Source organism: Brachyhypopomus gauderio, chromosome 3 (genome assembly GCF_052324685.1).
Source record: "Brachyhypopomus gauderio isolate BG-103 chromosome 3, BGAUD_0.2, whole genome shotgun sequence".
Classification (NCBI taxonomy): domain Eukaryota; kingdom Metazoa; phylum Chordata; class Actinopteri; order Gymnotiformes; family Hypopomidae; genus Brachyhypopomus; species Brachyhypopomus gauderio.
This window is the reverse complement of record NC_135213.1, coordinates 25,676,954-25,698,963: the sequence shown is the minus strand read 5'-3', so window position 1 is coordinate 25,698,963 and position 22,010 is coordinate 25,676,954. Positions and strand designations below refer to the sequence as shown.

At 44.2% G+C, this 22,010-nt stretch overlaps 1 protein-coding gene across 7 annotated transcripts in view; it reads left to right on the top strand.

Moving 5' to 3' along the window:
* Nucleotides 1-22,010, top strand: part of plce1 (phospholipase C, epsilon 1) — a 64,863-nt gene that overhangs the window by 17,032 nt on the left and 25,821 nt on the right. For 5 of the 7 annotated variants that reach the window (XM_077000685.1, XM_077000688.1, XM_077000683.1 and 2 more), the window contains exons 3-12: nt 7,171-7,417; nt 13,914-14,230; nt 16,958-17,103; nt 17,260-17,518; nt 17,867-18,084; nt 19,541-20,195; nt 21,025-21,210; nt 21,301-21,418; nt 21,548-21,716; nt 21,850-21,972. In XM_077000685.1, coding sequence (XP_076856800.1) covers nt 7,171-7,417; nt 13,914-14,230; nt 16,958-17,103; nt 17,260-17,518; nt 17,867-18,084; nt 19,541-20,195; nt 21,025-21,210; nt 21,301-21,418; nt 21,548-21,716; nt 21,850-21,972 — 2,438 coding nt within the window. Of the gene's footprint in view, nt 1-7,170; nt 7,418-9,834; nt 9,955-13,913; nt 14,231-16,957; nt 17,104-17,259; nt 17,519-17,866; nt 18,085-19,540; nt 20,196-21,024; nt 21,211-21,300; nt 21,419-21,547; nt 21,717-21,849; nt 21,973-22,010 lie in introns of those variants that run through there. The other 2 variants (XM_077000687.1, XM_077000690.1) reach the window with 2 other exon arrangements.

The window sequence follows — 22,010 nt, the reverse complement described above, 5'->3', positions numbered from 1 at the left end:
TATCAAACCCTTCTTAAGGCACAGATATTCATTCATTACTATCACCTTGTAAGAGATCCTAGGCCATCTTTTTGAGCATCCTCCAACTGTTTTGTCATGGTCAGTGGACTCCTTGGTCTGTAAAACCTTCAGCCAATCCAAACCATCACCACAAGAACTATCAATTTTGTAGAGCACAGTTGTTTACGTAGGCCCACTGAACTTCACTGGACAAATTTAATTTGTGCTTTTACACAAGTATACAAGTATATAAGAAAGCCAAATTGTTTTCACCGCATTTTCCAACAAATCTTCTGTACAGTTACCTAGCTAATCTATCAGATGTATGACATTGGGTTGGTGGTGGGTTGTCTGTCTGATGGAGGCCAAGAAACCTGGACAAACTGCAGAACCAAAGCAGTAGAAATAAGTAGAAATAAAATGAAAATGCAACCAGATTCCTTACTGCTAATTTGATTTCCTAATTGATCATTCTTCAAAACTTTTTAATGAATTTTCTCCATGTACTTATTTTAATGGTATGTTCAAATTTCTAAAATGCATTGTTGAGTAAATACAGTGCAGTAACATCTTTATTGAACAGTTGGCTAAATTGGCTATTGGCTAAATCACTAATTCTGCTGGGTGTAGAAGTGTTGCACTAGTGTGAAGTCTCTCTAAGATTAATGCGGCTTTAAACAGAATAAATACAAACTGTGATTTTATGTATGTCTGTGACTTCATGCATGTCATACATTACTGGCAAAATCATGTAAAAAGCAGTATTTCCCTGCAGACTGCTGTCCCGGTGATATATACAAACAGAAAAGCTCACATCACATGTCTATGCAAGCAGTGTACTACTTTGACCACTGTGTTCAGAACTGCTCATAGTATGACATTAGTCCCCTTTGTCCTAACATGTTGTTTTATTACTAAATTGGCAAGTGGAATTCTATCAGAATAGATTTTATAGGAGGAAGCATAGAAGAATAGAAAGAAAGTATAAACTGTAAAAAAAAGAAAAGAAAAAAAGGCTTGCAATGCCAACTACAACCAGAGCTTACTTTAACCTCTTGATTTTGACCATTGCTATGAGTACCGCCATAATTCAGGTAATTATCCACTTTGCTTTCAGTTTCTCAAAGAGTAGCCTCAATTCTTGCATTAACATGATAGTGTAAATTTTTTCCACTTCAAAGTAGAGCTGTGCTTCTTGCCCCAAAGGTCTAACACACAACCTTATGTTCTGACTACCTAAATGCAATCATTGATGTGGGCCAGGCTGAAGCCAACATTCTGAGGATAATCAGAAAACACTGGTGCATAATATTTAGTCGATTTTGTAGAAGCCCGTTTATCTAAACTATTCAGGGAGGAGTGGTTGGATTGACCATGCCAAATCTTCATCCTGGTTGGGGCAATTTTTCTGCTTTGATCTGTTGGATGAAGTTAGGACTTATTTTTATAGGTCTTTTGAGGTTCCAGTAAATATTATTTGTCAAACTTTGCAGTATACCACAAAAAGCAGCATTTACTGGAATTACCAGACATGTAGAACTTTGAGAAAGAAGTATTATCAGAGTTCTGGGAGACAGTCTAATTCATTTATTGTGTATACAGTCCCAAGATGTGTGACTTTCCCCCTTTTATAAAATGGTGATTTCATATTTCTGAGTTGACTGTGGAGGAGTTGGCTAGTTACATTGCACAAAGTTACTTAAATATGTTGCAATTGCTTTTTATTATCAATATAATATTTTTATACAGTGTAGTCTGTGAAATGTTCAAAAATTTTTCTGGAGATTTTAGTGAAGCTTTTGATTTTCTGGTAGCTCTGAAGGCAGCTTCAGTAGTTGCTATAGAGTTTATACAGTAGAGTATCAAATTAAGTGCAGACCACCTAAATAGTTTTATAATGAATCTTTACAGGAATCTTTTCATGTTTTTAAAGTCCACATTGATATTGATATTGTTTGTAAAGGCCTCATTTGAGTGAGGTTTCTTTAATCAACTGACCTCTTGCGCTGGTTTAGCTCTTGCCAACTGTAACCCTCAACCGCTCGTGCCCAGGCTGTTCCCCTTCCGAACCAGGCCAGTCTATTCAGATTAGCCTCCCTCTGACAGCTGCTTTCTGTTTGTGTCTCGTGACCCTGGGACGCTCCAAGGCTCGGTGAGGTCATCCTCGCGTCGAGCCCGTGAGCTCAAAGGCGTGCGATATTACAGGCAGCTGCGTGAGAGTGGAGCACTTGCGATCCCTCGCTCGCGTGGCTGGCCAGCAATGACAGGCCAGAGACCGTTAGCAGGATTATCATGCTGACTTGTAGCTACGGCGCGGTGTGGTTTACTGTAATTGAGTAGATTTAGATGAAAGCCGCACGTGCCTCATCTGCTTTTAGATGTGTTGCTCTGATCTCTGTTTCCCTGCCTGTCCTTTAAACAGAGGCAGCATGGAACCCAAGAAGGTGCTCCAATTAATGTGCAAATTTGAGGGAACTGTTATGCAAATGTTGCTTGCAATGTATGCCACTGATTTGTTGCACAAGACTGGTATTTTATGCATTTCTGTCCAAGTTGTAAGTCCTTTATAAGGTACTTCTCCCTGCTCTCTGAGGTTATATGCTCTCTGAGGTCAGGGCAAATGAACAAAGTAGTCAGTATTGTCTTGTCTGTGTGTGCGTGCGCGTGTGTGGACTATCCAACTCTTCCCCAGGCTCTGTGTCTGATTTAGACAGGCTTCAACACTAGAGCTTCTATCTGGTGACTCACCTATCACCACAGTCCACCTGCTGCTTCTGTGCCAATCCCAGCGCTGATGCACGGAGCAGGGTCAGCACTGACCACAGCTATAGCCAAAGCATGTGTGGGGCACTGAAAGGTCACACCAAAGGGTGTGTCACAGATAGCAATGCTAAGGGCCAGAGTTTCAAGAAAGTCGTCTGTAGATAAATGGTTATGTACAGAAAGGTCCTGTTTCTTTCATTAATATTTCTGCAGTATAACTTCAGAGTCACTGTTTCAGCTAGAGTACAGAGCCAATAAAAATGTTTAATTACCCAATTACTGACTGCACTATACATCTTATACAGTGCTCTCAGAAGCTTTAAAAAAATATTTAATGTTTGTGGTATCTGACTAATCACAATTCACAAATTTCTTAACATGTTGATCTTCTACACAGTGACCTACAGTCTCCATTTTAATTGACACTTTTAGAAGCTTTTCACACACCTGTTAGCTGTGGTCAATGCTTAGTTGTGACATTGAGCTGGTCAAAGCTGAGGACATTTATTTTGGTGAAAGGGCCCTGGATACACACGACTGGTAGCAGACACTTGCCCCCCCGCCTCAGAAGTACTTGCATTCAGATCAAAGATTCGCATAGCTAGTTTGCCTACAATCATCGTGTTAATCAAGAAGGTAAAATGTATATTTTAGGCACAATGGTAGAGTAACTTGAAAATGCATTTAATTTTAGAAAATGCATATATATATATATATATATATATATATATATATATATATATATATATATATACATATATATATATATATACATATATATATACATATATATAATGTCTAGTATATCTAAAAAGATATAAGCACAAAAAACAATGTTTTTGGACAGAAACACAGAACCTATGCTTTGTGTCAGTGTGTGTCTAGTTTTGTGTTCCGGACTAACATGGCTATCAGATTGGACAGTGTTTGCTTGGCTCCTTTTCAGTCTTGATTTGAATGGTCTTCCTCTAATCAGTCTCTTACAGCCAGACCGCAAACACATACCTGTCCTGTATTGCGGCCTTGTGTGATCCTCCGCAGCTCTGTGCCACAGTGTTTGAACATTGTGTTTAATGATGTTAGTGTCTGTTTATTAGTCCGTCTCTGCTCTGTCTCCATAGCAGTTTTCTTTCAGCTTTGACTTGGCCAGAACTCATCTGGCAGCAGGGGCCTCCGATCAGTCAGGGCTGGTGTTCAGTCAGGGCATTCTAGTGATCAGTTTCAAAAATGGATCTCTGTCAGAGCGGATGCAGGCTAGCGGTTTAGTAAGCGATCAGCAGGTTCAGGCTGGACGTGGCCGTTGAACGTGCAGGAGGAGCGATTCAGGTCTCTGGGGTCCAGTTTAAGATCTGACAACAGCTAGCAGAGGTTTTATCGGGAGCAGAGTAGGAAACCCATCCCATTAAAACGAGTCCTAATGAAAAGAGTTGGCTAGCACAGGGCTGCTCATTCTGTAGACATAGTTAGGCTTTATCAGATTTGAAGGGAACGTTTAGGCTCAAAGAACACGTCAGACTCACAGAAGAGCCAATGTCAAGAGTACAGCCTGGCACTAAAGTCCATTCCATGGAAAATCATCTCTACGTTGTACTTACTTAATATTTATACTGGATTAATTAAAAACTTTTCAATTAATGTTTTTATTTGTTTCTGGTAATTTTTTTAGTTGTAACTTTGGTTAGTTACACAGCTGCCTTTCCAGTCACCATCTTGTAGAATGAGTTGAATGAGCAGCAGATGAGCTAAGCACAGTTGAGAATCTTTCATCCCGTTTGCTGTGGTAATGAGCTGCTTCATTTCAGGAGAGCCAGAAGCCATGGTGGCTGTGCTACTGGGCCTCTGAACACATTTCACTCTATCGCCATCATCTCCGAAGTGCTGCATTTACACCCGGATTAAAGGGTGTGTGTATGCGTGTGGTGATGGTTTGCCGGAAGAAAATGTCCCTATAAACAAAACAATGTTTTTGCCTTAAGGAAAGACCATACAGCAATAACACATGCAAAACATACATACATACATGTATGTGTGTGCGTGTGTGTGTTTGTGTGTGTCGCAGCAGTGCTCACAGTGAACATCTCCGTCACACTGCTCTCCGAAAGCCCAGAAGTCATTGTCTTTGTCCAGGTAAGGTAGTGAATCCACTTAGCCAGTCCAGAGTGCCTTAATTCAGAACGTGCTGTCTGCACTGTGGAGCGAGCGCTGTCTCGCAAGCTGGGTCAACAGCTTATGTGGAAGGGCTCAGGCAGCGGTAACAACTTTTCCTGGAAGCGGCTGGCAGACATGGCGCCCTGCCTCAGTAATGGCGAAATTATGGCAGCTCCCCGCAGAGCTTGGAGCAGCTGTGAAAGGCGGAGGGAGGCCCGCCATGGAGCTGTGGTTCGTTCGGCCTGCTCGCTTTCAGGATTGAGAGTGCTTTGTCATATCTTTCACTATTCAGGTGTTGTTTTTGTTGTTTTGTGTTGGTGTTTGTGCAGCTCGTTTTGAAAGGGGTGCTTTTAGACTTGGCAAAGCTGTTTCATAGAGAAGGCTGGAGCAAGCTGTTGTCTGTTTTGATCCTTAGCACCTTACTGATAAGGTCTCAAAGGCATAGTTGGGCTTCAGGGATAGTAAATTTAGCTAGAAGTCATCGTTATTTTCCAAACAGTGATTCACTGTTTTCATGTCAATGGATCTAGTTGATTTCACCTTTGAAGGAGAGCAGCTACAATATATGCACTCTAAGAATGCAAATCCAAATAACTACCTGAGGTTTGTTACTCCATATGGACCAGTTGCAATCACCTTTTGAGTACACATAGGAGCTGCACCAGCTTTTAGCCTTGGCAAAAAATTCAAATGTATTTGTACAATACATTGACACAAAGCAGCTTTACAAGCGAATGTATTCAGATCCCTAATGCGCAAGACAGGGGCGACAGTGGCAAGGAAAAACTTCCTAGGCTTGGTTTAGGAAGAAACCTTGGGAGGACCAAGACTCAATAGGGAACTCATCCTCCATTGGTCGGCCCAGCTAGTAGAAGTCCATATTTATAGTTCTATAGTTCTAGTTCTAATTCCAGGCCGTCACAGTCCCTCCAATGTAGATGTTGAGCTGGCAGTAATGGCACATCCGTCCATGGCATCGGCACATCCACTGGCAAGCCAGACCATCTCCTAAATGCCTGCATAGAATTGTCTTTGGTAGAAGACAGGTAGCATAAACCAGGATATAAAATACAGGTTAAGTATCTAAACATCAAATTAAACATCCATATACAGTAGAACCCCGAAACTCTACGCTAATTTGTTCTGGGAGGACCGTCGAGAAGCGATGCAGTCGACTTGCGAATCTATTTTCCCCATAAGATATAACTAAAAACGTATTAATCCATTCTCAACCATCAAGTTGAATTCCAATACTAAGTCTGTCACACGAATGCCTTTTTCATACTTATCTATGATTGCCTTTTGCAACTCTATTGTTCTTACAATTTTCCTCTTCTGCTTTTCTGCGATGTCGTTCTTGGGACCTATGATTTTTGTCTAAAACAGTACAAAAAAAAACACAAAAAAAACCCCCCAAAAATACTGCAAAAGCTTGGAGCAAAGCCTCAAAATGGTTTAAAACCCATTGAACAACGCCAAATAGCGACATGTGACCGAAGCACGAACTGTATTTTGTTTACAAAAGTCGGGTTGGATTCTGAAGTTTTGTTCAGGCTCAAAGACAAAATTTTCTCAAAATTTTGCATTGAACTCCGAATATGTCGAGTACTGAGGTGGTTGAGTTCCGGGGTTCTACTGTATATAGCACACATGCTCCCAAACTCTGGAACGCTCTCTCGCCAGACATTCGCAATATAGATTCACTCCCTCTTTTCAAAACACGACTTAAAACTCACCTGTTCAACATCGCTTACTCCCAATGACCTCTTTGTCTGTTTTTTGTTTAGGTATGTGTTGTTTTGATACTGTATGTGCTGCATGTTTTCTAATTTCTTGGAAAGTGTCCTTGGGTGTCCTGAAAGGCGCTTGAAATAAAATGTATTATTATTATTATTATGCCAGTGATTAGCATGTGGCTCCGGCAGGTGACCACAGTCATGAGTACAACTTGAGTACATGACAGGGCTGGATGACAGCATCAGCATCTCATATTACCAGAAGACTCAAAGACTGGGTGCCCCCGAGCTCCACACCTTCATATGTAGAATGTTAATTGAAGGCTTGATTAAATAGGTGAGTCTGAAGCCTAGATATAAAGATTGGTACTGTGTCAGAATCTCAAATTGGAGCTCAGTTATTCCATAACTGATGGGCTCAAATGGAGAAGCCTGGTTGCTTTCGTGCAGGATCTGTGATTGAAGGCTTTCAACCCCAGACGAGCGTAACACTCTGTGATGATTCTCCTTCTCTGTTCTGCAGTTCCAGCGTGCTCATCCTGTCCTGAGCGCTGAGGTCCATCTCCGGCACCCCTGCAGGAAGCTGCTGGCTGGTGTTGTGGCATGGCCAGTTTTCTGCACATTGCAGACTAAGTACCGAGCGTCCTGTTCCAGGACAAGCGTTGCGGCCTACCTTAGCGGCGTCCTGCTGGAGGTCCCGCCCACCCTCGGGGCTCGCGGCAGCCATTCCACGGCCCCTGCTGGCCCCCAAGGCAGGCCCATGCTGAAAGGTAAGCCTGGTGCATGTTACTTTGCTGTTTTGGTTTCTAGGAGTTGCAGGATATGGATCATGACCTGAATTGTGTGGCAGAGAACTAATGTAGTCACATGTTATTTTGTCTACCTGTGCAGACTGCCATTTGTTTTCCATGATCTTGAACATTAAAATCTGGATTATTGACAATGGCTAAAGATAGAACCACATGATTGTCTGTATTTCTCCGTGTGTAAACAGAAATGTAAACACACCCCAAACGTCTTCAAACATTTTGGCACTTGGCTTTGATTTCCCACAAAAAGGTGAAAAAGTAAATTAACTGGATTCTGTGTGCGTTTTTGTTTTTCGACTGTCCCTCCTCTACGCCATGCTGCCTTTCTCCACTTGTCGTAACCTGATCCTGTGCGTCTGGCCTTTGGCCTGCGGCCAGGTGACTTGGCATCACAAGTCCAAGCCGGGCTGGATGAATCAGTGGCCCTGGTATCTCCGGCCTCCGATGGTAATTACAGGGTTGTGTGCTGCGGGAAATGCTCGCCGGTCCCTTTCATGGACGTCGGCTGTGTGTCGGCTCTAGTGAGAACAGTGAGCTCTATAGTGATGTGCTCTGAATGACATGGCACTAAAGCACGTCTGGATTAGTGGTGCCAAGAGGAGTGAGGGTGCTCACGCTCAGTTTACATTTTTCCGCTTGTGCGATCTATCATATTCGCAATGTGAGAGGGGTTTGATTTCTGGACTGAGAGTGCAAGTCTGGCAGGACAGTTGTGGATTCTTCTTTAGTATTGACCTCACGCGGTCTCCTTAAGTACATCAAACCTGGCTGTAAAGTCGCATCCTGGTTTTTTTTTTTTTACTGTTTTGCTATCATTTCCCCAAACTGCTGGTAGTCTTCACAATCACCCTAGAAAGGTGTTTAAATCCTGCATCTCTACACAGGATTCACCCAGGACTCCGTTTATACAGACTCTTGTGTCCTTTCCTGTTTGGATTTTCTTTTTACATGAATAGAGCATTTTAGTAATGTGAAAGCTTTTTTTAAATTGTGAAAAAAAATGTGAACATACACACCATGGTTCACAGAGGTGTACACAGTGTAAAACCAGTGTTGAGAACCTCCGCACTGGGGCCAAGGTTTGTGGGATTGTTCCTAAGGGTACTAGGCCTGGGATTGGCTGCTTTAATGTGCGTTTGCACATCAATGTGATACTTAATGTGTTGATCATCAGAAAGTACCAAGCTTTAAAACTTGGAGACCAAACATGATCTGACCCAGAGCACCAGAGCAGTCTGTCTATCAGACGCATCAGAGAAGCGTTTCTTAGATTCTTTCTCGGGAGAAACCTCTTCACAAGTTTCTTGCAACTTTGCATGAAATACTCATTGTATCAACAGACATATAATCTCATTATATTATAACCAGTATTCTGTCTGAGTAGACATGTATCAGATATCCCTGTTCTTTTGTTAAGACTTCTGACACGTGCGCAAGACACCGTGCTGATGAGCGTGCGGCCCCCGGAATAGCGGCGACCCGATTGTGTCCGGTGGGCTTGGTAGTATGTTCTGAATGTGAAGCTTCTCTGCTGGGCAGCACGCTGAGTGACTTCACTGCCAGACATGATGGATCAGGTGCTGACCGCACTGCATCACAGCTTCGTGTTTCGCGCTGACACCAGGGACGGGGCGGCCTGTATTTCTGATAAGATTGATTTGTTATGGCTTGAAAACAGGCGTGAAGCGGTAAACAGAGCTAATCTTGTATTGTTATAACATAAAAACATGTTTTTGACTTCACTGTATTTGGTTCTATTTTTTGTTTGCTTTTGGCTAAGGTATACTGAAGGTGCCATAAAGCTTTCATGGACACTTCAACTTGTTCTAAACATTCATTTCCAATCAGGATACAATGGCTTTCTTGCTTCACACTTTTCTGAGTACTTTTCAGCGTTATACTGAGCCCTTGGAAGCAGCTTATGATATCTACGCTCACTCTCGTCCTCTAGCACTTATTAATACCTTATAGCTGTTTGATTATCCGAATGCCCCAGGTATGCGCGGAGCGTATTGGCTGCAGCATGGCATGCTGGGAGGTGTTCAGGAGCTTGGCCACCTCTTCTCGTTCTTGCTCTCTGTGCTGCTCTCATCGAGGAGTAAACTGACCTGCTGGGGAAGGGCAGCCAAGAAAGGGTGGGTGGGGTGTGTGTGTGTGTGTGTGTGTGTGTGTGTGTGTGTGTGTGTGTGTGTGTGTGTGTGTGTGTGTGTGTGTGTGTGTAAGAAAAAGGAGAGACTGAGCTGAGACTAACGGGGAGAGGGGGGTGGGAGGGTGTATTGGTTGAAGTGTGTGTGTGTGTGTGTGTGTGTGTGTGTGTGTGTGTGGTGGGGGGGGGGTTACACTGAGTGAGCTCTCCAGTGCGTCGGCTCACAGCACTGAGAAGCAGGGCAGCTGTGCTCGGGCTGCACTGTAAATGCGGTTAAGCGTCTCTCTCCGGAGCAGTGGCCAGACAGCCAGCAGCATGAAGCACTCCCACCCACCTGCTCACAAGCTGATCAGTAAGTCCCCCCTTTGCTTTTCCATAGTGGAGAGACAAGATGGTTATTACACTGATGTAGTTGGCTAGAAGACACCTGCACTCTTTATTAGGGTATAGTCTTGTGCTGTGGTGACTGAGATTTAACTTCCACTGCTCCTCTGGTTCATGGCAGGTCATGTTGTGAAGGCGGTTGATTTGTTTTTGTCCTTGAATCATTGTTTTCTACTGTTTTTCGTTGCCCATTTCTAGCAAGATTTCTTTCTTGATTTTAATGATTTTTTTATTCTGATTTGGGTCATTTTATGTTTGATTTGAATGTAATACATTACATGCGTCCAGCCGGGCTGTGCTGTGTATGCTACTATGCTGGTTTAGGTTACATCTGCAGTTCTGCTGTGTAATATATGCACATGTGAGGCACTGAGTAACATGAGTAGAGGAGTGGGAATCTCTCACTGTCGGGCTGAGACGGTGCTCGGACACAGTGGTGGGGGCGGGGCTTAAAATGTTCTTCATGTGGCTGATGGAGAATGACAGTGCTGCTGACGTTTCTTAGGACGGATAGAGCCATGGAGAAGTGGTAACCGTTGGCAACCATTTTATGTACAGCTGCTTATTACATTTTGCGTTCACAAGTGGTAAATGCAGCCAAGGTTGGTCCTGAAGTGATGGCAGACTCTGACACTGACATCCATGGAAATAATGCAGAGTTCAGGATGCACTCAGGTTTGGGTGTTTCTGGATGTTCAAATGTAAAAATACAATAAATCCACATTTCAGTTGTCAGAGTTGTATGTGGCTAAGATGGGTAGTCTTGGGTCACACAGTGTTTATCAGAGCAAGTGTTTATTTACTCAAAGACTAAAAGGGGGTTGGGGTAATGGGTTCGGGTTGGGGTAATGGGTTAGAGTTAGGTCATTAGTGTAATTTAATGTTTTAAAGAAAAAAGTACTTTTTTCTTTATTTTATTTTGCAGTAATGTTTATTTGCATTTTTAAAAATTGTATTATGATTTTATTTATGCATTTTGTATTATTTTTACAACCAATATTAATTGTATTTACTACTTACAGCCCAGATAGATAGTGTATAGATTTACACATACAGCATTAAGCTGATGGCCTTTTGAGTGACGCACAATGGTGCTGTGATGTTTCCATGGAATAATTCCTGATTCTAGTATTAGTGCATGGATGGCAGCACAGTACTGTACATACTAGGGTTAGGTGTTTGGTCTTAGGGTTGGAGGTTAGGGTTAGGTGTTTGGTCTTAGGGTTGGAGGTTAGGGTTAGGTGTTTGGTCTTAGGGTTGGAGGTTAGGGTTAGGTGTTGGGTCTTAGGGTTGGAGGTTAGGGTTAGGTGTTGGGTCTTAGGGTTGGGGGTTATGGTTAAGGGTTAGGTTATAATTTATTCATTTGCCCTGCCCTGGGTGATCTTTTTCCTTGGGCTCTGGGAGCTTGAGGCTGTTCCAAGGACTGCACTCTCCTGGACGGAGATCTCTGATGTTCTTCCTGGGATCTGTTGGAGCCGTTCTTCCCACCCCATTTTTCCATAGTCCCTAGTGTTCTGATTACCATGGGAACCACTGCTGCCATCACCTTCCACATCTTTTCTAGGTCTTCTTTCAGCCCATGGTATTTCTTGTTCGTGATGTTGCTATCACTTAGGATTCCTACTACTGTCTATTACTATGGCTCTTTGTTACTACGATGTCTGGTTAGTTAGCCATTACTGTTTTTCAGACCCACAGGCTCTTCATTCTCCACTAACCTTCAGGGGTTTGGGGTAATGTAACCTTCAGGGGTTTGGGGTAATGTAAGATAAGATATAAGATAGCTGTCAAATAATTAGTTATTCCAAGAGTGCAAAAACAAGAAAAATGACGATGACTGCAGGGTCAGCCAGGGTCTGGAATCAGTCTGCACCTCTTAACATATTCCAAAAGGTTCCTGTGTGTCCAAAGTGTTTTGGTGATTTTGAATCACTACAGCACAAATATCTCCATTTGGTATAATAAAAATAATCTAATTCTGATGCTCTTAAATCATGGTGCATTTGGGGATTTCCAGGTCAAAGTAAAACTTTTTTTTAGAGCAGCCTCTGAATTGAAAGAAACAAATCTTGCTACATTGTGAATTTTTAGATTTCCTAAAAACTGTATTTTCTTCAAACATTTTATTTAACCTAATTGGTGTGAGTTCATCGATTTATGTCCCTGTATATGGCTCAGGTCTTCTTCCTGTAGTGCACCTGGTGGAGATGGAGCAAAATTGTATCTACAGCTCGGTCTACAGGGAGCACATATGCTGTCGTACTAATACATATGTAGGACGTAGGCTATATAGGATATATCTAGAGAAAAGCTAGTAATTTGCACTCTGCATTGTGCTCGATCTCTGTGACTGGTGTCCACATCCCACACTTCAGTCCTGCAGGGCCACAACACACAGTGTAGCAGTTCCTGAAGGCACCTGGTCCAGCTCACGCAGTCAGGGGTTAAAACACTGAAAAGATGGAGCCTCCACCCAAGAGGGCAAAATGGGCACATAACATTAATTTAAAATGTTTATTCAGCTGCAATGTTTTTTGTTGTTGTTTTTAAATCTGCTCTTATGAATTAAATGCTTTGATGTGAAGGTTTGCTCAACTTGATTTAGTTTGAAAAATGCTTCTGTCTGAGAATTTTTTTCAAAGCCTTTCCACCACTGGGAGTCACAAAGCTCTTCTCAAACTAGGATCAGGGTTCATGTGGACTAGGGTCAGGGTTCATCTGGACTGTTTTATGGCTGAATTGTTCGTTGTGTTGCACAATTATCCTGTTGTTCTCTTCAACTGGATATTAAGTTAAAAAGTGTTATTGGGCTGCGTGTGTGTGTGTGCGCGTGCGCCATCCCACCCCCGCATCCTTAGCAACACATACATAAAGATCAGGCAGCCAGGCTGCACTGCTGCTTTATGTAGCCTAATGAAGCACATCCGTTTCCAGCCCATTTCGTTCACATCAAAAGGTGCCATGCAAGGGTGGAGTGGAGCACACTGCAGCTGCATGTGATGGCCAGCAAACACCGCGGCCATGCCCGAGATGTACATATACGACAGGCTGGCCTTCTTGGGGCACGAGCCTTGACCCTTGACCCTGTCCTGCTAAGGGCTTCTTCTGATCCTTTACACCCGATTGATTTCCTGCTCATCATGAAACCACTCCCTCCGAGCTATGAAAATGTCATTTTAGTCCCTAAGCTAGAGATGTACATTGCTCTAGCAACATATGAACCCTCTTTCAATAAACACACCATGACTCAGCGCTGAAAGGCAGGGCGAGCCGTGCCCGTGTGTCCTGTCCTCACGTGCCGTGCTGTGTGACCACCCCTCTGTGCCTGCCGCTGCACCCGAGCGGTTACAGGATGCACAAATCAAGTGAGCTTTGCATGTGTCTCTCTCTCTCCTGTTCCGGCAGTCACCATGGCGCCGCGAAGTACGGGAGGAACCTGTAGTGTAGCCGTGACGGCTGATGCTGACCAGGCGCCTCACGCAGACTATTTTTTTAAACATTTTTTCTTTGCTTCCTCATGGGGCAAAGCTCACTGAATCAGCACAGCAGCTCTCTGATCACACTGTGAGTCCCAAGGAGTTGGAGGGATGAGGGAATATGTAAATGAGTGTTTAATGAGGCATTATCATGTACAGCGGCCACTGTGAAAGCTCCATCACTGATTGGAGGATATTGTTGGAGCACATAATAAACCTAGCTAAAACTCAGCATGGTTTATGTTTATTTGCAGAGATGCTTAAACCTGTTGATCTCGCATTCTTTTCTAAACACACCAGGACAGGGAGTGACCCTGTCTGCCTATTAGAAAGTTTAAGAGTCTAAGGAGTTGGCTTTGTTACATTTGGTAGATTAAAAAGCAGAACGAAACCTCTCAATATGCATTTCCTCCTTCACTCCACGGCTTCACCTGCTCTTCCTCCTCCTCAGAACGCCAGCTGGGTGGCTCCATGGCCAGCCAAGGCTCGCTGTCCCCTGGTGTGACTGGCATTAGCAAGGAGCTGGCTGATCTGCGTCACCTGGTCCAGTTCCCAGAGGAGATAGCCAGCATCCTGACGGAGCAGGAGCAGCAGCTGTACCGCCGTGCTCTCCCCGTCGACTACCTATGCTTCCTCACGCGTGACCTGGGCAGCAGTGATTGTCCGCAGCGTCACCCATACCTGAAGGCCTCCCTGTCGGCCCCTGCCATGTCTACACATGACGCCCAGCACAACGCTGTGGAGGACTTGGTGACACGCTTCAATGAGGTGGGATTGCTCTCTTCTGACCCTTTTCAGACAAAACTCTGTTGAGGTTAAAGTAACTGTCATTTTTTAACAGAAATACTACTGATGGTAATAATAAGTTTGAGTTGAGGGGCTTCATGTAGGGCACATCTCAATCAGTGCAAGTACAGCATGTTAAAATGATAACGGGTTCAGTCATTATACAGGTGACAAGGGAGTTCAAAACTTTCAGGAAAGCACAAGCTTCTCAGAGCGTAGAGTTATAGATCTGTGGCTCTCGTAGCCTAGCTCTACACAACAGAATCTGGAAAAACAAGACATGAATTGGGACATGTTTAAAGCCACTTACTAAATGAAATGTATGAGGATGAGAGCCTGCAATGACATCTCACATTTTTCCTGTCTGTTCACATGAAGCAGTGATGTATACATGGAAGTAGCAGCTGGCATTGAGGTAAAACAGTGTAACCTTACAAGTCCAATGCACAGTTCCTACATGATGTAAACCTAGTGGCTGTGACTGCAAAGGTGGATTGCCAGAATGTTTGTTTAGTCTATACAGCCTGCTGCAATGGGAAGATATAACGGTGTGTTAACCAGCCAACTTTCAGGTATTTAGAAAATCTGATTGGATGTTGTGATTGGACAGTTACTGAGGAAACAGGAAAGAAGTGGTATATATGGCTCTGGTCTTTTGCCAGTCTTCTGTTTCTAATATCTTTGTACCACATTAATCCAAACATGCACTTCTAACACTGGAAAAAAAGGAATATATGGAAAGTGCCAGCCAGAAAATCATGTTTGTGTTTGCACTAGGTTTGATTATGCTGGTTTTTAAGGCACATGCCTTCATGTCAGCTGCCTGTGATCACAGGATCATTGCTATAAGAGTGTAAGATGCTGATGTGATTGTCAAGTGTGTTTCTGTGCATCTTTTGCCATGCCTGGCGATGCTCTTGTGAAGTTACATGTCTTGAGTGTCGAGTCTAACCAAGTCCAACTTGGCACTCATTACTTTCTTGTTTTGTACAGAGCCTTGCAATCATCTTGCCTGTAGTGCTCACATACTAATCACAACAGTGGTGCGGTTATAGCTTCTCACATCACACCTGTCAGTTATTCGTGGAGAAGTGTTCAGTGTTCTGTGTTCAGATTGGGAAAGTGATTTCACCATTTGTGGCACAGTAGAAATCTTAAGTGGACTCTTAAGTATGTTGGATGGCTTTTATAAGACTTTTTTGCTCATTGTTCAGGGACTCGTGGTGTTTAGTTGCCATCAGCGTTTATTTACTACTTAAGAGGGTAGCAAGTCCTCGTGTGCTCAGCTGTGTGCATTCAGGCAGCCAGATCCCTTTGAAGTCCTATAACCTGTATAGTGTCTCTAAAGTGGTCTCTTGGGTAAGCCATGCTAGTTGTTCTCTGGCAATTCATGAAAGCTGTGGGTTGAGCAGAGGAAGGCTGCAACAATGTTAGTTCATCCAGTCCTGGTCCCTCACATTCAATGTTCCCCAGCACACAAGGCCCCAGCGGAACTGTTCATGGAACCAACTTTACTGATAGTCATTATCATGCAGTGAGTGATATCAGGGGTATTTCATTAAATCGCAGTGTTAATAGTGATGAGTATTGGGCTACAGTAGCTGCTATTAAATTCATGTGTTCCAGATTGCTTCAAGTAAAAACCCCCAGCACTTTCAGAAGGATGTAGCGATCCTGCAGGCGTGTGTGCGCGACGGCCCACTGTGTAACTAATCACATTTTAACATAGAAACTATTTCTTGGACAAGGCAATCAAGCATGCCAACAGAAGTCAAGTGAAAACCTTGAGTTATAATTATAATCTTGTTTTCCCAAAACTACTGTGATTCTTTTATTTGATCACTACTGTGATTCCATTGCTAAAATGCACATACAAGAGATTCAATGTAATCTTTTGTTGGCTGTGACTGAAACTAATTGCAAAGTACAAAGTGGACCAATTATTTGAGAGACAGCATACCAGATTAGCCATTACAACAGCAAGACTAGGACCTAGGGAATTTTCACCTCGCTGATACAGAAGATCACTAAAATGTTGCTCCCATCGGAGATTTCAGAAGGTTGTGTGTCATACTTTTGAGATTACATGCTATGTGGTAAAATGCTGGTAAAATTGTTTTGGAAGGGGAGGTGTGGTGTGTTTGGGAGGGGAGGTGTGGGATGTTTGGGAGGGGAGGTGTGGGATGTTTGGGAGGGGAGGTGTGGGATGTTGAGGGGAGGTGTGGGATGTTGAGGGGAGGTGTGGGGTGTTGAGGGGAGGTGTGGGGTGTTGGGGAGGGGAGGTGTGGGGTGTTGAGGGGGGGAGGTGTGGGGTGTTGGGGAGGGGAGGTGTGGGGTGTTGAGGGGGGGAGGTGTGGGGTGTTGAGGGGGGGAGGTGTGGGGTGTTGAGGGGGGGAGGTGTGGGGTGTTGGGGAGGTGTGGGGTGTTGGGGAGGGGAGGTTTTGGGTGTGTCAGAGCCACTTCACATTTACTATGATTTAGTAGGAAGTATTTCCATCACCATATAGCATTGGAACTCATCTCCACTTGGAATTTACACAAATCAAAGTGGCCACAGCTCCCTCCGCCTAGCTCATGTTTTCCTTGGTAAACTGGTATTCTCATTCACTTCTGAGCTGAGATTTCCTAAACTGCAGTCTGCTTTTCCTTTAATTATTGATTGTTGTAATAGAAGCTGTATGTTTTATATTGTTGTTTGTTGTTTTGAAGGTGAGTTCCTGGGTGACGTGGCTTATCCTGACTGCAGGCTCTATGGAGGAGAAGAGAGAGGTTTTCTCACACCTGGTACACATCGCTAAGTGCTGCTGGAACACGGGCAACTACAACGCGGTGATGGAGTTCTTGGCAGGTCTCAGGTAGGGCTTAATATTGCTTGGGTAAAAATCTGGATTGTGGTTTTCTTAGCAAATTGAGGTACATTCCTTGGGTTCTTGGAAAGGCAAACGTCTATATCTGTATCTAATGGGGTTAACATGCAGAGGTAAAAGGTTTAGCGCTCAATTCTTCTGTAGATCTACTAAAGTGTTGAAGATGTGGCAGTTCATGGATCAGGCGGACATTGACACCATGAGAGGCCTGAAGGACGCGATGGCACAGCATGAGTCCTCGACTGAGTACAGGAAGGTGGTGAGGCGTGCTCTGAACATCCCTGGCTGCCGAGTGGTGCCCTTCTGCGGAGTGTTTCTCAAGGAGCTCGGTGAAGCTCTCGATGGAGCTGCCAGCTTGATTGGACTGCGTCCTCCTTTAGATTCTCGAGAAGACTCCGTTGAGGTTAGAGCTGGACACTCGTGTCTCATTAATGACCGTTAAAGGAAATGTCATCTTTGTGGCTGAAATTAAAGGTTGAGTGGGCTTTAAGTGTTGTAACGGTGTGCCTAATTTTGTTGTAACTGCCTGTGTTTTTTTACCTTCCTCATTTCATTGATTTTTACAGTTTCTCAAAAAGTCTCTCAGATTGATTTAACTGGGGAAACATGCACTTGGCTGTGCTAATGGGAGCCTGATTATCCTTCAGTGTGGCCAGGCCTTGACAACCAAATAAAAGATAATCAGATTTATATGGTGAGTTATATTCACATCGAGGCCTTTGTAAAGTTCTGTTCTCTCTGTATCACCCAGTTTGTGGCCGACTACAGTGGACAACAGCATTTCCTGCACAGAGTTGGTGCTGAAGGGCTGCACAGCCCGGAGAAGGAGGCCACCGTCAGCAGCATCCTGCAGACCATCCGTAGCTGCAACCGTAGCCTGGAGGCTGAGGAGCCTGAGGAACCTGAGGAGCAGCCCCGCGAGCCCAGCACTGCCTGCAAGGACTTCCTCAAAGACAAGAGCACTCACCCGTGAGTCACCTCTTGCTCCCTTACACTAGTACACGCCAGGTCGTGAAGGTCAGTGCTTTCCCAGTGAACTTTTGCTGCAGTAGAAGGACTTGTATGCTCACATTCAATATGTGCTTCCGTTCCATGTAGTTTACTGTGTCTCTGGGTGATTGGAGCAGTTTCATTTACTGTGTTCAGCTGTTCAGCAATATAACATGGCATCTGTATAGCTGTATTTCAGTTGGTTTATGAAGACATCAGAAGATTTTTTTAGGAATGGTTACTATGAAAATAACATGGAGGGTGTGTATGTACTGAAAATATAATGTGTGGAACTGGACTGGAATTGTGGAGTGATGTTATGTGTAAAGTCCTTTTGTTGATGTATATAGCAAGGATTACTGAAGGTTTGACATTACCTAAAGAACCCAGTGGAAGGCCATGTTTCATATCCAGTAAATCTTTGTCCCCTAAAGCTTCTGGTTTTGTGATATTTTTAAATGAACCAGAATGACCAATATGAAATTGGCATTGTAGTACATCTTGTTTTGTTTTTTTCTTTAAAAGCAAACAAACTAAAGTGTAAGAAATGGATTTGTATGTACTAAGTACTACAATTCCCTATAAAGTAATTTAAATATTTTTTCCTGAGTGTGTTTTTTTATTCAGAGTGTTATTATTTATCAATTGGTACTGCTTGTTCTCAGAGCTGGTGTTTATGTGCTTTTGGGAGGAAGTTTGTACTGGTTATTAATGTGGTGTCAGAATGGGACTGCCTGGGTTTTGTCCTTGCTTGTGTTGTGGTCTGGTCCCAGATGTGTTAATCTCAGGAGAGGGTTTTAATCTTCAAGTGGGACCTGAATCCTGCTCTTCTCTAGGGCAGGGTATCTGTTGGAAACTCTTCCTGACATATCTGTCTCTGTTATCTTTTTCCCCCTGAACAGTTTAGTCTGAAATGCTGACAAAAACAATGGCAGCATGGTGGATGTGTTGGTTGGAGTTTTACTTCAGTTCATTATAATTATACATGTACACAAACATGCAGTATAACACAACTATGTAAGATAAACATGTTTCAGCAGAGGCCTGTGAGCTTCTGCCATTTGGGAAAGCCATTTCTTCGCCTGTCCTCTTCCTCCTTCTGTGTTGCTCCGTTCTTTCCGCCATTAAGGAAAACCACAGGCTACATTTTATCAGTTGCTTGTCTTGTACGTGTTTCAGAGGTCTTCTGTGAGGTGTTATTTAGTACTCTCTTAAAACACATTACAGCTTAAATAACTGCAAATGCACGGTGCACTGCTAATATTCACCATATTACAAGAACCGCATACGAGTACACTAAATGTGACGTGCTGTTGTTTTTCCATGCATAAGAGTATTTTGAGTTTGAAAAGACTTGTGAGGTCAAGTAAGTCTTTCTTTTTTAATTGTTTTAGTAGTTTTCTCTTGATTCACATTATTTTACTCTTGCCTGTAGATTTCTTGTTGGGGACCTGTCTGACCCTGAGGGGGATGTGGGAGAGCAGGCCCAGCAGGTGGACATACAGAGCTCAGAGGAGCCGCATGGCGCTTTTAGCCACGGCACAGAGCTCGTGCCCTGGTATGTGCTCTCACTGCCTGCCGACATCCACCAGTTCCTCCTGCAGGGGGCCACCGTCATCCACTACGACCAGGAAAGCCACCTCACCGCCCGCTGCCTTCTTCGTCTGCACCCTGACAACTGCACCCTGACGTGGGCCAAACCTCCGAGCAGCTGCCCCCCAGGCAGTGGGCATAGGGGCTACCTGCCAGAGCCCCTGCCCCAAGGCCAGGCCATCTCGTGTGGCCTGGCTGAGGGCCTTCTCGACCTCGGAGCTGTGAAGGCCGTGTTCATGGGCCACCCGGCCGTGGATGTCCACTTTGTGTGCCTGCAGCATAAGCTGTGCAACATGACTGCGGAAGAGAATGGTGTGACACTCCTCTATGGTTTGCACACCACTGACAACAGACTGCTGCACTTTGTGGCACCCAAGCACACAGCTGGTGTGCTGTATGGGGGCTTGCAGGAGCTTCTAAGTGCACTCAGGAAGATCAAGAAATTCCCGGACCAAAGGTTACAGTGGCTGCGCAGGCAATACGTCAGTCTGTACCAGGTACATCCCAGACATGATTTCAGAGAGCCCTGCTCATTGGATCGAAGTAGGAAGTAGTTAAGTTGCCAATATCGCCAGTTGTGATTTACACCCCAACCGAAATTTGTCCTCTGCATTTACCCATCTGTACAGTGAGAAGACATGCACGCGCATACACACACATACACACTAGTGATCATTAGGGGGCTGTGGTACACACGTGCCCAGAGCAGTGGGCAGCCCTAGCTCCAGAACCCAGGGAGCAGTTGGGATTAAGGGCCTTGCTCAAGGGCACTTCAGGCATGGCCTTGGGCCTGGGAATCGAACTCACGACCCTCCAGTCGTAAGACCGATTTCCTAACCACTAGTTCTTAAACACTTTTAAATACTTATATAATTTTCTTCCATGCTTGATTGATTTATTTATTGAAAATAGTGTCTGAATATGGGTGCCAGTGCTCTTTCAGACATTTCGTCTTCATGAAGTAATGAATAAAAGCTATCGTAGAGATATGGAAAAACAGGCCCCCACTAACTCTCTCTCCCTGTCGTGTGCTTTTGGAGAAGTGCCCCTTTCACCGTGCAGAGCATTTTGTAGACCACATAAATTACAAATTTGTGGGTTTTCCTTTCATGAAAATTCCAGATTCAGATGATCCAAGAAGCAGTTCATTAATGGATTCACATTCTGCTAGAACATGGATAAAACAAGAACGTGCAATATGTAGGGTCCCCATGATGCTTGGTTTCAGAATATCACACAAATTATTTTTGTACTCCCTTGTTTACTTTGGCATCCTTTGGTCCAAAGTTTCATTTGGCCTGACTTTACAATCATCTCATTCACCAGGAGGATGGCAGGTTTGAAGGCCCAACGCTAGCTCAGGCTATCCAGCTTTTTGGAGGTCGGCGCTGGAACACGGGCACTGGTGGCCCAGGCTCTGCCAGCAAGAGTGCAGACAAGAGTGCTGCTCTGAAAAGCAGCCCACTTGGTATGAGCTCCAACACCAAGAAGAAGAAGAAAGCCCTGGTCAGGGTGAGCTGCCATGCCACACACCTCAGTGAGGCCAACAAATGTATTCAGTTTATAGTCCAAATAAGTGGCTACAATCTCTTCTTCTTGTAGGGGGACAGCGGGGATGGAACTGACGACGAAATGATTTCACGAAAGGCCAAAAGTTGCAGGGAGTCTCTGGGCAGGAGGCCATCAGATCCTTTAGATGGGGTGGAGTTGGAAGAGAATGGTGAGGCTGTCTGTTCTGTCAGTGTTCCTCATTTTAAATGGATCACTATTGGAACCAGAGTTCTTTCTGGCCTATAGTTTTCAGTATAAAAGTATGTGTATGAAAATATGGGACTCTGTATGCCTGTAGAAGACTGCAGTCTATTCAGCACATCGGGACCTTTCTCCTTATCCAAAGCCCACTCTGCTGGAACATCATCTTCCTCCTCTTCGCCGTGCTCCTTCACTACAAACATGTCCGTCCCCAACAGGCCTCACTCCTCTCCAGTCCTCCCTTGCAGCTCTAAAGGCCAACCTGGGTAAGACATTAACAAACACGCTTAGATGTGGACAAGGACAAAACGCATACAGTATAAGGCATACCCATCATACACCTTTGCTGAGTTTCTTTTGGGCATCCATTGTGTTCAGTGCGAGTTTCTTTGTTCTCAGGGTGTGGAGCAGCAGAAGTTGGCACGGTCGAGGAAGAGGCTGCTTCCACGGTTTTCAGAACCTCATGATCTCAGACAGCACCATGAGCTTCATCGAGTTTGTGGAGCTCTTCAAGTCATTCAGGTGCATCTCCTGATCTCACGATGTCCATAGTTGTAGCT